At 38.5% G+C, this 13703-nt stretch overlaps 1 protein-coding gene across 2 annotated transcripts in view; it reads right to left on the bottom strand.

Annotated features, from left to right (window-relative positions):
- Nucleotides 1–13703, bottom strand: part of COL25A1 (collagen type XXV alpha 1 chain) — a 374446-nt gene that overhangs the window by 46080 nt on the left and 314663 nt on the right. For both annotated transcript variants that reach the window (XM_042469542.1, XM_042469543.1), the window contains exons 21-25: nt 12878–12940; nt 8923–8991; nt 6913–6957; nt 3496–3540; nt 1969–2046 (exon numbers count right to left, since the gene is read on the bottom strand). In XM_042469542.1, the coding sequence (XP_042325476.1) occupies nt 1969–2046; nt 3496–3540; nt 6913–6957; nt 8923–8991; nt 12878–12940 (300 nt within the window). The remainder of the gene's footprint in view (nt 1–1968; nt 2047–3495; nt 3541–6912; nt 6958–8922; nt 8992–12877; nt 12941–13703) is intronic.

The following is a 13703-nucleotide window of genomic DNA, read 5'->3' as shown; positions in this document are numbered from 1 at the left end:
CTGTATTTAAAAAACAGTATCTGTACACGCACTTGGTGTCAAAATGAAGCCCCAAGGACACTCCTTTCCAGGCCGCAGGGAAGCGACCTTTTGCCACTTCCCCGAAGCCAGGAAAAGCGACGGATTGGGGCTTCCAGGGTTGCCAATGTGGCAGCTCAGGCCCCGATCCGTCGGGGAAAGGGGCGGGTGCAGACCGCCCCAAAGGGGCAGTCTGTACACCGCCTTAGATTATTATCTATCCCTTACAGATTTCTATGATACTGCATACTCTCATGTAATAAAGTAGAAGAAATGACTCAGAGGAATTGCAAATCATTGTGCAAAACTCTATCTTAGTTTATTTCCCAGGTCTTAAAGCACACATCTTGGAGAATGGGCTTATAGAGAACAACAGTGCCAATTAAAAAAAAAAACAGCTTCATTTATATAATGCTTCATACTGAACTAGCAGTGTCCAAGCAGTTTACAACTGTAAGCTAATTGCCCCCAACAATTTGGGTACTCATTTTAGCAAACTTGGAAGGATGCAAGCCTGAGTCAAGCTTGAGCCCTTTCGCTGGTATTGAACTTGCAACTTTATGGTTTTGAGTGAGTGGCTGCAGTATAGGCATTTAACCACTGCGCCATCAGGGCTTCAATTTCTATTTGAAATAGCATTATAGATCCTTAGAGGAGCTGAACAACTGCCAAAGATGGCATTTTCTCTAACTTCACCATGAACTTAAAATGTGAGAACTTCCAACACACAGAAGAGCAGAAGATCACTGCCAATTGTTAGGGTACAACTAATATAGTGCAGTACCACCATTCATTTCTTTTAATATTCAAAGACCAATATTCAAAGATCTTCTACAATTGGGTTGTTTTTTTTAGAACTTTAGATTATTTCTTATTATTTAGGTCTTGCGAGTGCTTTTAGATGTATTTATAGGGGTGGTTCTCAGGTCTCATTGATATATGCAAATAATACATGCAAAGAGAAGAGTGACAGTATATAAGGTAAATCATGGAGGTGATGTTGCTCCTCATGAAATTATGGAGATTATAAACCACACCACTGTAACATACTCTTTTAAAAACAGGTTAGACTGAAATCAGCAGTACTGTCTTCTCAGAAATGACTTGCAGATGGTTGTGTTTCATGTGGTGACATCACTCTTTATCCATGTACTTTATCCAGCTGTGAGCAAACATACTTTCAAGTAGGCAGGCTAGTGCCTCTATCTGCAAGTAACTTCAGTTATGAATAATTGCCATATTTTCCCCTCCTGCATCTTATATCCTGCAATATTCCTAGACTACACTTTGTTTTAATAGATTGCAAATCACAAAACAACCAATAAATGTATTATGGAGGTTAATTTTTAGTCCATTTATTTACTAATTTGGATCCTGGCTGTTTGTTATTTCTTCATTGAGTTATTTGGCTCTTAAATTAAAGTAATCAACTCTTCCATTTAGATGATGGAGGGGCACGAAGATATCAAGAAAAAGACTTTCTGGTTTTAATAATTATTATTTGAAATGAAACACAGGCTGTTCTACTGGAACCTCTTCAAATGAAGTCTCAGAACAAAAAGTTACAAAGCAAATCTGTTCCACACCCATTACAAGATTAAGCAAAGGCCTGGAGATATACAGTCATTTCATTTTTCTAAATGCAGCTATGGAAAGACTAAAGGAAAAACACCCAGCAAAAGAAAGTTCTAGATTAGTGTTAGCACACATATTCACAAAGATCCTTTGCAAGGAATCAGAATGTTGTTTTCCTAAACCACCTATTTCCGCACTGCCTACTCCAGATCTGCAGAAATATTTAGCTGGAATTGAACCATACAATTAATACTTTCAAAGCACATGCTCTTCTCCTGACCTATGCTAGTAACATGGAGAGCATGATTATTCATTCAAATCTCTCATCAAAAGGCACACAATTATGCATACTGTGTATTTTTTCAGATCACATACCTGTAATGCTTCATGGATATTGCCATTGTAGTCAATGATTTCTGTGGCACCTTGATCACCTTTTTGTCCAGGTGGGCCCTGTAACATATTCATCCCATCACCAAAGCTCCACCATATTGATTTAACCAAGAGTAAAATATCCAAATGACTGACTTCTCCAACTTTCAACTAATCTGAGAAAGGATGCCTAAAAGCTTCCCGGATCTACAATGTGCATCATGATTCTATTCTGCTACTATTTAGTTTAAATAATGAACTAGCTGCTGGCTCCAGTCTGAACACAATGGATTTATGAGTGTTCATGATGACTGCAAGTGTGTGTTCTATACACATAAGAGAAACATGTCTGAACAGAAGAGTTTGTTATATCCCTGAATGAGCCAGAACATAGAGACTGGCTGCTTCAAATGGACAGGTCCTCCCATTAAGACATACCAACTTTGTGTGAGGAAAGTGAAAGTGCAAAGGATGAAACTAGCAAACATTTTTCTTCATATATGCAACATACATGCTTACTAAATACGTAGGGTTATGGTTGCATTGCAGATTATATATACGGCTACTTTTTAAACAATAAAGCCAACAGTGTAAATATATCCCAATGCAGTTATGCTGGATCCTCCACTACACAATAGTTGATTAGCTTCCCATCTACCAAGTAAAAATGAGAGAGAGGGCTGTGTCTGTGCTTGTGAAATGATTGGCTGTACTATGGACTTGGAAAAACACAAAACAGCAATAGCAATAGCAAGTACATGTCTATACTGCTTACCAGTGAATTAACATTCCCTAAGTGGTTTACAATGTGTAAGCCAATTCCTTCAGTTGGGTACTCATTTTACCTACCTACAAAAGGATAGAGGGCTGAGTGGACCCTGGAGCCCTGCCTGGGATCAAACTCACAATCTTGTGGCTGTGAGTGGCTGCAGTAGTGGCATTTAACCACTGTGCCACTAGATCATTTAAGCACTGTGCCACCACAACCAGATATAACATGCTACCCTAAAACAATTCCAGCCTAAGACTGAAATCCTCTGGTGGATAGTGGTGGGGTATTATCTAAGAAACTGAGCTGCAAATAAAGAAGTCTCTAGTTTGAGCTCTCCCCTAGTCTGCAATGTAGGGATAATAAAACTTGCCTAGCTTTCAGACTGGTTTCTATTGAAGACTTCCATGTAGCTGAACTGGAGCATATATGTCAGGACGGAAGTGACTGTGGGTTGCAGCTGGAAAGAAAGAGATTAACAGACTCTTTCCTGTATACTCTGTCCTCAAAACTGAAACAAATGGAAATAATTTCTCCAGTCCTCATTGCAGAGTGAGGTGATATGTATCTGTGCACATACCTATCACACACAGAGATGTATACCCAGTTAACAAGTCAAAGTCTCTCTCACACATGGAGGGAACCAAGGTAAATGTGACGCTACATAAACAAAAGTGAATGCTGATCAGAATGTCAATCTGAGTCTGATAAGTGAGAAAGGAAAGGCAAACAGAAACTGCAAGCTAAATTAGGTCACTCACCCGTGGTCCTGTTGCCCCCAGACCACCTTTGTCTCCAGGATCACCCTAGTAAAAAGGCAATATTGGTTTATAAACATATTAACTTTACTAAAATTGCATATTACAAAGAAAAAAAAAAGTTAACAGAGCACCCTTGATCAACACAGAAGCATGAGCAAAAAATGAAATTCATTGAATATAATGTATATATAAGTGTAGCCCAAGCATATATTTTGGACTGCTCATTCTGGAAAAAAAGAGCTCTACACATAGAGGGGGTTTGTTCCACTTCCATCTATGATCAGCCACAGGTTTGCTTTGCTAGATTGTTTTCAGTATAGAAGCAGAGTTTTAGAGATATTCCTTTATTGCACTACAACTCCCATGATGCTTCAATGAGCAGGGCCATTGGCCCCGCTGCCTGGGTGATTCTGGTCATAGTAGTCCAAAGAAATACCTTCTCTGGGCTCTGGACAGAAGTACTTCATCACTTACCAGTAAGACTGTTTCGTTTTGATCAGCACACAGTAAATCATGAAGTTTGGTTAAACTAGTAGCAGAATTAGTATAGGGCAGTAAAAATAAAGCATAAGAATTATAGAGACTAGTATTAAAAAACAGAGACATTTGTGTCAAATATTTCTCTATTAGACCAGAGATAGACAACAAGGATATAGCTACAGGGGTGCAAAATAAGAATTCTGCCCTACCAAATGAAATGTTCTTCCAGTTACCCAGTTTCTAGCATTGCAGAGAGTGAGACACTGAAAATCACCCACTTTTGTTATATTTGGTGCTTTTACATTCTCTTGGTAACTTTGCCTTTGGATTAGTTGTTTCTGAATCCCTTCAAGTCATTTTTGAATTGTGATGGCCACAAATCAAACCTATCATGGGATTTTCTTGGAAGACTGGATTAGAGGGGGTTTGCCTTTGCCTTCTTCTGAGGCTGAAAGAGTGTCACTTGCTAAGGCTACCCAGTGGGTTGCCATGGTCAAATGAGAATTCAAACCTTGGTCTCCAGAGTCATAGTCTAAAATTCAAACCGCCATATCATACATATTTCTAAATGCTCAACTAAATGTTTAAGTTACTACAATGCTAGAATCCATGGAAGGGAAGGAAGCTTGCATTGAGAGGTATAATTTTTATTTGAAGACAATGCTCTCGTTGCCTTCCTCACATAGCAACATGCCTGATGGTCAAAGTGCAGTAACTACATATCAATGAAGCCCCTCCTAGCACTCTTCTTGCAGCTCTTGTCCAGACTGTTCTTTTCTTGTCAACTAAAAGTGAATCACCTCTCATGGGAAGCCAATTCACTTTTGAGCTATGTTGCAATCCTTCCCATTGAAAATGTCAATTTTTCAAAACCAGAAGGGTACTTCCAGCTATCTTCAATTTCTCCCCTTTTTTCTTTTCCAGCATTTGTGGCAGTCCATGAGGCCTCCAAACTGCCTGCAGACTCACTGCAGTTGCTCATGCCTGATTAAAAACTCTAAATGTACAATTTATACCACTTGCTTTGTGACAAAAGCTGTTGTCTGTGTTGTGAGGCTGTAAACAATAAAGCACAATAATAGAACTTCAGTCGCCACACAGGGAAATTGATCTCTTGTGCCACCTCTGTTTCATAAGCCACATTTCAATTTAATAATTTTAGAAGGAGCCAGTACATTGTAATATTGAAGACATGAAATCCATTTCTGCCAAGCAGTGTACTGGTTATCATAAAGCTGGTGATGGAACTGGATTAAAGCAAGACACATGAAAGTCAGGCACAAACTAAGGGACAGTAGAGAGGGGAATCGCATAATGGTGTTGTTGTTTTTTTACTAAGCATTAGGAGGAAAAAAAACAGCTCTTATGTCTTTGGGAGGGGATTTTTTTCCAATGGCAGTGTATTAGGGAGCAGAACAGGGAAGAATGTGAGCAAGGCAGGGCTAACCCAAGGCATTTTCCTCTCAGAGTAAAGAGCATCATGAATGGTACTGTATCTTATGTCAACAATGGACTTGTTCACTTCACCTGAGGGGAGTAAGCTACCTTGAAGGGAACAAAGCAGACTATCTAAAAGACACTGTTCTATATTCCAAGAGATAGGAACAGCCAAATCTCTGCTGTTGCTTCTTACTCTTCATCATTCAGGATCTAGCAATTGGCTGCTGCCACACTGCAGAAATAAAGCAATTTGAGACCACTTTAACTGGAATTTGTAGTTTTGTCAGCTATTTAGCCTTTGAGTGCTCTAGTGCCCCACCAAACTACAATTTCCACAATTTCAGAGCATCGACATGGAAGTTGAAGTGGTGTCAAACTCTGCCCTAATGTCTCCAGCACTGGAAGAAAAGGAGATGTCCCTTCTTTTGCCTAATTTGGGCAATTAGAGCCAACTGGGAAATAGCGGAACAAGAAAGTAGGAAAGAAAATAATAGGCAAGAACATGATAGTCCCTTGATTAATAGAGAGAACTAGATAGTCTCTTGATCAATACCAGTCAGCTATTAATGAGGTTAACCTTTAATTAATTATAGGTAGAGGAAGGGAACTCTTACAAGGAATGCGGTATGTGGGGGCCAATGAGGATGTTGTTGTTTTTTATAAACTAAGACTTCATCTGTTCAAGCCTCAGTCTTTTTGGCTGTCCACAGTATCCTCAGCACTCTTCTCCAGTAGCATGGCTCAAATGAGTTGATCCCTGCCCCCAATCTGCCTTCTTCACTGTCCAGCTCTCACATTCATACATGGTGACAGGGAATACAATGTCTTGGACAATTCTGATAGTTTATCAAAGGCTCTAAGAAGCACACTCTGACACAATTTCATGACCTTTTAAGAATAAAATCTGCTTTTTATCCAACACAGTTTAGAGATGTCAAAAGTTTGAAGTCATACAACAACAACAAAAACTTTAACAAATAGCTTTCCCTCGAAGATCTTAAAACTCTTGTATGGCAAGATACAGCCCTTCAACTAGTGTTGACCCAAGCCATGTAGGGCTTTGAGCACTGTGAATTCTGCCTAGAAACGGACTGGTATCTCATTAAGCTGTTTCAACAGGTGGGTTATGTGTTCCTTGTAATTGTCAGCAGCCCATCTGCAACAGTTTGGACCTGCTGAAGTTTCCATATAGTTCCCAAAGGCAGCTCACCACAGGAGTGTGTTACAGCGATTCATATGAGATGTATTCAAAGCATGTGTTACCATGGCCAGATTGGACATTTCAAGGAATGGGTGCAGCCAGTGCTGAGGGAGTGGATTCCCTGTCCATTGATGTGCAATTTTATATTGCTTTTATTCTTATTTTAACAGAAATGACCCTGGTGTTTGAAGAAGTACATACATATATGAAATACATAGAAAGACAGATCCCTTCTCCAAATACCTCACCACCCCATCTCATTGCACTAATAAAACCAACATTTGGTTATTACTAACCTTTGACCCCTTTGGGCCTCTAGCTCCAGATTCGCCTGACTTTCCCTGCATGATGGAACACATATAAGATGGACAGTAGAATAAAGGACAGAAAAAGAAAAGAACTCAGTCAAAAGAATTAGTATTGACAACCAGCCGTTAAAAATGTAATAGAGTCATTTTATATTAAAGTGAATTCTATGATGAATCTATACCAAGAGATGTATTTTGGTAAAGGAATACTGAATGACTTAGTGTTAATGAGTATAGGTTGTAGTGATGTATTTGAGACAACAGCTTGAAAGGAAATCAGTTTTTCAAAAAAGAGGTATTGAAAAGCAATGAAAGACCTTCATACAAACAGTTCTCTGTGTGCACTAGGGAACTTGCTGAATTTTCTCCACCCAGAGATCAACTTGTTACATGTAGTATTATCATTTGATAGCTGAAAGAGAATCATTTTGATCTCAATCCAACATGATGCTAGCAAAACAAAAAAACATCAAGCATAACTGTGTAGGATGTAGTTGATGGGTATGAATACCTCTTGCACAACTACTTGAAGAATGAAAAACTGAGTTGTATCCCTCCCTTGTGCAAGTATGCAAATTCCTATGCACTAGCACAACAGTCCTTCCGTTAGCTCAATGATACTACTAAATTCAGGTTCTAGACCAGATCTCAGCACTATGTACTACCTCCTCCAAGCATAGTGAGAGAGTGTTCTTTCTAGGCATGCCATAGAATTTTGTATACTGAAAGAATCTGCCTTCTACCTATTTCTGTGGATGAACTAACAAATACATCAACTGAAAGATCAAAATGTCTCAGCACATAGTACTGAAAACAGAATTGTGCAAAAATACAAAAAGTAACATTAATGACGTGAATTGAGGTAATGTTAATTAAAAAGCTAATTAATATAATCCAGACGTCACAACTGCAAAATATGTTCCTGTTTTTACTGTGGTACCAAAATTGGATTGGGTCATATTCATGAAGGCCACATTTCCAAACAGCATTCTCCTCGAAACTACCAACAAGTCCATACCAGAATAAATTTCTTGAGAATACACTAAAATGCACTCATCCATACACACAGAATTAAGTATTTGGCATTACAGCACAAATGTATTTGGAGCAATTGCTAACATATACCAAATGATGAACCTCAGGTATGGCAGTTTCACATGACCATGTGTAGAAATCCATTATAAATAGGCTTTAAGTACTGAACTTAGAAAAAACAGAACTCAAGAAACTCTGGTTTTGGAGAGAGTTTGAAAACATTATTTAAGAAGTTAAGGCAAATGCAGAAGTTCCATGGAACTCACCCAACAGATTAATCCAGGAAATTAATATCTCTTTATCCCAACTAAATAGATATTGCTAAATAGTTTTTAAATACATTCTGTACTTGTTTTGATTTTATTGTCAGCCATATTTTGTCCCATTTCTTCAGAAGGTTCATGTACAAATCTTACAGTAAAGAAATAATCATTGGTAGTTTTTTTTAAATGTTCTCATTTTAATAAATGACAATGTTACAATAAATAAGAACATGGAATTTCTAAAAATTTAGTGCAACAAAAAGTTAACAATGTGCGCATGTGTGTGTGTGTGTAGTCCCTGCTAATTTCAAATGAAAAATTAGAAATCACTCTAAGCAGACGTTTTGTTCTGCTGAAAACAGTGCAAAAGCCTGCACTTTACAGCATTATTCTGCATAGATGTGCTCTGCAAATGTGTCACTGATTTCAATAACAATTATGAATAAAAAAACCATGCATGCTTGCATTGTTCATTTTAAATACTAGATTCCTCAGTTTACATAAATAATTTTCCATGTCCCAAGGTGACTGGCGTGCATTTCAATCAGTTCATTCAATCTGGAATGCAACCTAAATCACACTGAAGTTCATTTTTACCTATTTGCTTTAACATTCACTAGCAGAAGTTTTCTTTTTTAAAAAATTAAGCCTGCTACTCCAAAAAGCTCATAAAATATTTCCAAAGTTAAACCAGACTGACCTTTGGTCCTGCAGCTCCAGGCTCACCTCGTTCACCTTTCCCGGGAGGCCCTGCATCTCCCCTTTCACCCTGTCAAAAATCACAACATGCAGAAACATTACAGAACACCATCCGTGTGTGGTGTGGTACCAAGCAGTTTTTGAAAAACTGAAGTGATCAGCAGCACAGCATATTTCAAACTGACAAATGTTCAGCACAGTGACAAACCTTTCTTTGGGAAAATAAATTATGTTTTAGAAGGAAATGCTTTATGTTACTCTGTCTGTGTTTTCAGTATGAAAACAACAACAAAACCCAGCCCAAAACTGCAGATTGAATGGAATATAAAGCACGTAAAAATGAAGAGATAAAGTGATCATTTTTGAAGTGTTGTCACCAAGGCTTTGCTTTATTTGTTCCAGGAGCATCTTACACTTTCTTTTGATCCTGTTGTCAAGGTAAGCAGCAAGACAGCTAAAAAAATGACATTGCTTCACCCACTGAAGGTTTGGTGTACTGTAGGGTAAAGCCAGTGTGGTGTAGTGGTTTGAGCACTGGACTATGGCTCTGGAGAACAGGGTGTGAATCCTGGCTCAGCCACGGAAACCCAGTGGGTGACCTTGGACAAGGGTTGGAAAACCCTATGGTAGTGTCTCCCCTAGGGTTACCGTAACTCAGAAATGACTTGAAAATGCAAAACAACAAATGGTGACATGCACTCCTGTGGGAAACATGTGGCCTCACCCACTTGTGCCACCTCATGTCGTTAGACTTTTGCCAAAGTTCAGTGGTCCAGCAGTGATGGTAAAACGTCCCCACATTTTTGCCATTTTAAAGGAATGCCTCAGTCTTCCCAGAAGCACAGTCTGCCCTTACAAGAACATGCATGCTCTTTTCATGCCTTGTTTTAAACTGAAGTGGTTTTTTTAATTGCATCAGAGCGCATGTGCGCAGCAACTACCTATTCAGACAATGAAGTAAAAACACTAATGGCTAAAGAAACAAATTAAGGCTTTATTGGAAGAACTTCACTAAAGACAGGAAAGCTACCTAAGGCCCGGTCCAGAAGGGCGCTTCTAAATGGCCCTCGCACGTGATGAGGGCGTCAAAATGGCGGCACCGCGTACAGATGGGTGCCGCCCTCATTACGTGACTGACGCCTAGCGTCCACACATCACAGCACCATTATGATGTCATGAGTGCAGCATTGGCGCACTGCGGTGTCATAATCGAGCCACAGGGAAGTCCCACGGTCTGGAGGCTGCGGCTTCCCCGCGGACCAAAGCTAGGCACCAGGAGACCGTCCTTTTTGGACGGTCTGTCCCATGCCTGTGGCCTCATCTTGCACTGTGGAAATAATGCAGTTTGACACTGCTTTAACTGCCATGGCTCAATGCTGTAGAATTCTGGGATTTGTAGTTTTGGGTAAAGAGGTTAAGACACTGACTCTGTTGACTGAAAGATCGGCAGGTTGGCAGTTCGAGACCTAGTAGCCATGTGATGGGGTGAGCTCCCATCACTAGTCCCAGCTTCTGCCAACCTAGCAGTTCAAAAGCATGCAAATGCAAATAGGTACCACTTTGGTGTGAAGGTAAACAAAATGTAGTCATACTGGTCACATGATAATAATAATAATGTATAATAATAATTTATTTATTTTTCCCGCCTCTCCCGAATGGATCACAGAATACTCTTTGACAACACTGCTCTTTGACTTAGTAACAAAAATGAGCACCCCCCCCCCAATAGTCAGATACAATTTGACAACCTTTACTTTTGAAATAATTAGCCTTCTCTGCCAGAGAGTTTTGGTGCTACAACAAACGACAAATCCCAATATGTCATGGCATTGAGCCATGGTAGTTAAAGTGGTGACACTGCATTATTTCTGCACTTCAGATGAGGCCTACGTTTACTCAGTTTTAGTAGAAGTGATAAAATAGGGGAAATATACCTTAGAGTATAAATTATACTAATATTGGAGAGTTTAGTTTATGTACAGAAGAGATGGAAAGACAGAGTGATACTTACCAAGCAAAACCAGAAAGGTAGAAAAACCAGAGAGGTAATTAGTTCTAGATTTCTAGGCTTTTACAAAATTTTGTCATTTTAAACAAGATAATGGTCTCATTCTGTTGTAGATTCCTTGCTTGGGTCACTGAAACCTATTTAACCCTATCATTGCTCCCTCTGGGATCTTTCTCACTAGAAAATTATAGTATTATGATTCCACTTTAACTGCCATGCCTATGTTATTCTGGAATTTGCAGTTCATGACAAGGTACTTAGAATTCTTTGTCACAGAGCTCTAGTGCCTCCCCAAACTACAAAACTTAGAAATCTGTAGGATTCAGGCATGGCAGTTAAAGTGGAATCAAGGTGCTATATGTAGTGTGAAAATGGTCTAAGACATTTGTGGGTCATTGAAAACTATTTAAACCTATCACTGATACTCTCTCTAATGCTTTAAGTACTGAGTGTAGTTGCATTTCCAACATATGTTATTTCCATTACCAAATTCTGATAGCATGTGGCACCATGGCATGTGACCTCTGGCAGTGCTGGGAAGAAATTGATCCACAGAAGCTGTCCATTCTTGACTTTATAAAATAGCTACATTTAAAAATAATAAATCAAAGCGGGATTTGATTTTTCACTTTCCAAAGAGTATTTCTGACCATCAAAGTAATCTAGAAGTTTAGAAGCTTCTGACAGTTCCAATAAAAGGAAGAATGATAGAATGTCCCATTTGCCCCATCAAGCACATGCAGAGAACAAGTAATATTCTAGCTTTATTTATTACTACACGGTCATCTTTCTGGTGTTTAACTGATATTGTTTGTTAATTGTTATTTGTTATTGTTCTCTACCTCGATCCATGGGGAGAAGCAGGTAAGAAATAATTATTATATCTTTATTAGATTACTGTATATTATTATTATATCTCATTGTACATGGCATTTTAAGTAGCACCTCCTCCACCAAAAATCATAACCAATTTCTTGTCCCAAGGAGCTAAATACTGTGTTCTATGAATCATGATGGAATATTAGAAAGAATACCCCATTATGATTCAAAAAAGAGGAAAGAGAGTATGGTGTAGTGGTTTCAGTGTTGGATTATGACACTGGAGAATAGGATTAGAATTCCTGCTTGGTCAAGGAAGCCCACTTGGTGATTTTGGCCAATCCTCACTCTCTTGACTCCATTAGAAGGCAAAAGCAAATTCTTTGAACAAATCTTGCCAAGAAAACCTCATGCCTTAAACTTAGGGTAGCCATAAGTCAGAAATGACCTGAAGGCACACAAGAACAACAGGAATCGGAAAAACAGCTCTTGAATCAGTATGGAACTAAAGTACGAACAAGATTTGACATTAATTGTGTGCATTTAAAAAAGTATATCTCACCAGCCCACTTCTATAGTTTCAATAAATATTGAACCTCAACTGCTTCAAAGCTGCTATCATTTTGGATGCAAAATTTCCATTGGTGTCCCTTCTGGTTGCTTTTTAAAAATAAGAACTTTCTACTTCTAATTAAAAGTCAAATTATTTCCTTTCTGTCATCAGGGAATAGACACAGTACAAAGGGAAAAATGCCCCCCACAATTTCTTGTGACTGGACTGTGCAAAGCTGAAGACTGAAGAGAGGCAGTGATCAGCCAACCCTGCTGGCCACATAAGTTAACCCTAATGTACTTTTATTTATTTTAGTTACACAGGAAAAAACAGAGAAGTAATTAATTCTAGATTTCTAGACTTTAAAAATAACCTGCTATTCTAAAAAAAAAAAAAAAAAAAAGAGGGGGGGCTATCTCATTCTTTGGAAGATTCCCTGCTTATGTAGCATTCCAGTTTGACTTTAATGGTTAGGTGGGTTAATACATTTTGGTGTAGGCAAAGAATTAGGTTTTGAATTAAGCAGTATGAAGAAAGATAGACACGATAAGGAAAAAATAATAATATAAAGCATACCTTTGTCCCTGGTAATCCTGGTAATCCAGGTTCTCCCTGTGGACCAATGAAACCTGGTTCACCCTTTGAAAAATGAACACATCAGATCTTTGTTAATTTCACTGTCAACAATTACTGTAAAAATAAGTTTACTTCTAATTATATTTTTCCTAGTTATCCATGGTTTTCTAGCTGGAGTCCAACAGTTATAGACAGGTATGATTAATCAAGTTTAATTTCCAGCAGCACAGCACTCTCAAAGGAAAGCTTCATTGAGTTTAAGAAAGCAAATGAACTGGAAGTTCTTACATCTTGTTTTTTTAATAGAATTAATGGATGTTATTCTTCCTGGATTATGTTGTAGACTGTGAAAAAAGATCTACCAAAGCGAGACTAATATTATGATGGATTCAGTGGGAAAAGAAAGTCAAGTGATTCAGGTTACACTTTATTCACAAATGACAAAATATTCAACATTTCTGTGACGTTCAATTACAAAACCAATTTTAAAAAAAAGGATTGAACTTAAAATAGATGTTGCTGGTTTTGGCATTAACTTGGTAAGACAATATTTGGGAAGTGGTTTGAAGGGAGAATTCTAACTAGTTACACTGAGAGGGAGACATGGTTTGTTTGAAACTTATTTTGATACAGAAAGCAAAACATTCAAGTTGATCTACAGAACCATAGAGTTGGAAGAGACCAGTCCTACCCCTGCCATGCAGGAACTCACAATCAAAACACCCCCAACAGATGGTCATCCAGCCTCTGTTTCTAATAATGCATGGTAGCTTTTGTTTATTTATAGATGACCCTACACATAGTATTTAGAAGTAAGCCCCATCAT

Source organism: Sceloporus undulatus, chromosome 5, assembly GCF_019175285.1.
Source record: "Sceloporus undulatus isolate JIND9_A2432 ecotype Alabama chromosome 5, SceUnd_v1.1, whole genome shotgun sequence".
Classification (NCBI taxonomy): Eukaryota; Metazoa; Chordata; class Lepidosauria; order Squamata; family Phrynosomatidae; genus Sceloporus; species Sceloporus undulatus.
Note: the sequence above shows the minus strand (reverse complement) of the source record. Positions and strands in the feature narration are given on the sequence as shown.